The sequence below is a fragment of the Sardina pilchardus genome, chromosome 5, assembly GCF_963854185.1.
Source record: "Sardina pilchardus chromosome 5, fSarPil1.1, whole genome shotgun sequence".
Taxonomy (NCBI): Eukaryota; Metazoa; Chordata; class Actinopteri; order Clupeiformes; family Clupeidae; genus Sardina; species Sardina pilchardus.
This window is the reverse complement of record NC_084998.1, coordinates 5,196,207-5,198,706: the sequence shown is the minus strand read 5'-3', so window position 1 is coordinate 5,198,706 and position 2,500 is coordinate 5,196,207. Positions and strand designations below refer to the sequence as shown.

At 50.0% G+C, this 2,500-nt stretch overlaps 1 protein-coding gene across 4 annotated transcripts in view; it reads left to right on the top strand.

Moving 5' to 3' along the window:
- rapgef6 (Rap guanine nucleotide exchange factor (GEF) 6) overlaps positions 1-2,500 on the top strand; it is a 115,036-nt gene that overhangs the window by 97,862 nt on the left and 14,674 nt on the right. For all 4 annotated transcript variants that reach the window (XM_062536047.1, XM_062536046.1, XM_062536048.1 and 1 more), the window contains one exon: positions 742-865. In XM_062536047.1, coding sequence (XP_062392031.1) covers positions 742-865 — 124 coding nt within the window. The remainder of the gene's footprint in view (positions 1-741; positions 866-2,500) is intronic.

The following is a 2,500-nucleotide window of genomic DNA, read 5'->3' as shown; positions in this document are numbered from 1 at the left end:
TTCCTGCTGACTATTCTGAGGTCCCGAGCACATGAACTGGTTTATTTAGGTATTAAGGAACCCCTAGTGTTGTGTACGGTGATACTGCTTGTGCTGTAGTGTTGCCCATTACTGCTGTGTAGTGATACTGCTTGTGTTGTAGTATTGCCCATTACTGCTGTGTAGTGATACTGCTTGTGTTGTAGTATTGCCCATTACTGCTGTGTAGTGCTGCTTATGGGGTTGCTGCATTCTGGGCTCTCCAACGTAAGCACATCCTCTCAGGAGAGGCCAAGTCAGGCCTTTCACTTCTGTTTCCCTCTCCTCTCCTCTCCTCTCCTCCTCTTCTCCTCTTCCTCTCCTCTTCTCTCTTCTTCCTCATCTGATCTTTTCTCATCTCCGCCTCCTATCCTATCCTCTTCTCTCCTCTCCTCCCCTCCTCCCTTTCTCTCCTCTCATATCTCCACTCCTCCTCCAGTCCTTTCCTCTCCTCTCCTCTCCTCTCATTTCTCCTCTCATTTCTCCTTTCCTCTCCTCTCCTCTCATTTCTCCTCTCATTTCTCCTCTCATTTCTCCTCTCCTCTCCTCTCCATTTGATCAGCTTCACTCTGCTCCTCATGGAGAGCTTTATTTTTAGAAGGTGCTTTTTTGTTGTTGCCAGTGTTTGAAGTGTGTGTGTGTGTGTGTGTGTGTGTCTTTTAAAACACGCTGACATGTTGCTGAAGCTGAGCCCATTGTTTCCCCCCCCCCCCATCTCCGCAGGGAACGACTCGAGCGTGGACGGCCTGGTGAACTTCGAGAAGCTGCGGATGATCGCCAAGGAGATCCGGCACGTGGTGCGCATGACCTCGGCCAACATGGACCCCGCCCTCATGTTCCGCCAGAGGTGAGGCCGACCCCATGACCCCATGACCCCACGACCCCTGAACCCTTGACCCTCCGTGCCCTCTGCTCCTGACCGCTGCCTGCCGTGATCCAGCTTAGATCAGAAAGGCGGATGCGCTCAAACTCCGAATTTAATCAATCGTTTGGGTGCGTAAAAAGAAAAAAAACTAGTTTAAAGAAAGATAAACGCACTCTCGAATATATATTCTCGTTCTTTTTATTTATCTTGAACGCATGACATGTACAAGACGGACGCGTTTCGGCAAACAGCCGTCCTCAGCCTCTTGGAGAGGATAGGCCAGCTGTCAGACTCATGGAGGTATTATAAGAACTGGAGAAAGTGAACAAGTCCCGCCCCCATTCATTTCAATGGAATGCTAGGCTAGTGAAAATTGCCAAAATTGAACGATTTTTTCAGGCTTCAACATGGCGTTTCAAGGGGCTTGTTTCCGGTGCCGTTTTACTTTAGCCAATTAAGTGCCAGTTACCGATTGACGTAAGGTACAGAAGGAGAGCTCGTGCCCACACTAAGCTCGTGCATGAGCTGAGAGTGGAACAGCCACCAATCAGCATGAGGAAAACGCAGGGAAAACGGCACCGGACATGATGTATTTCTGGAAAATGGCGACGAGGAAGTTCTTTGCTAATCGGCGAAGCTAACCAGTCAAATCCTGACCCCCTGGTCAGACTCCACCGTGCCACCGAGAAGTCTGTGCCACTCTGCCGGTGGGGGGGTTAGGGGGGGTCCAGTCCCCCTCTGCCCCCCCCCCTGCCCCCCCCCCCCCCCCAGCTGTGAGCGGTCAGTGGGAACCGGCCGCGGCTCATTCAATAAAAGACATTATTATGAGGAGCCTCGGGATTCCCTCAGAGTCGGCTGCACTGGACGACGACTACTTCTTCCTCCTCGGCGCAGTGTCATCACATGATGCCTTTGGCAACACACACACACACTTACAGTATGTGTGTAGTCACTGTGCAGCATGTGATTTGCACAAGCCCAGAGCTGTGTGTGTGTGTGTTAGTGATTCTCTTGTGAAGCATAATGATATACCAGACTACGTTCTTTGGCTGTTCAGACGGACAGTGCTTCCATCAAAGGCCCAGGAGAGAGTACAGGTCCACCAGTTTGAGTAAAGGATCTCAGGACGGTGACAAATGAGCGTCTGTGTAAGTTATGCTCAGCCAGTGTGTTCCCTGTAATGTGTTTAAGGATGGTCCCACAAGCGTCCTACTGTGTCATTACGGCTACGGCCTGAGAGAGCCCTTCATCTGCAGAACACGTGCATATTGATCATGTAGCCGCGCCACGTTACGCCATCACTGAGGTATGCAGAACAGGTTAGAACTGCAGGCGCCATCTGAAGTCCTTTACAGTGAGAGCAGAGGATTCTGTGGAGGAAAAAAAAATGCTGTTTTGGGAAACCAAGAAATCTGTCCATTGCAAGCAAAACCGGTAAAATGAGACGTGACTTTCTGTAGGCTACTGTTAGTTGTTGCTGTTATGTTTGTTTTAAGGAGAACCTATTTTAAAATGCATTCAGAGTGTAGCACTGTAGCTGCCTGGCTACTCTGGCTGTTGGCTGCAACAACTCAAGCTAGGCACCACCGGTTTATTTTGCCTTCTTTTTTTTTGTAT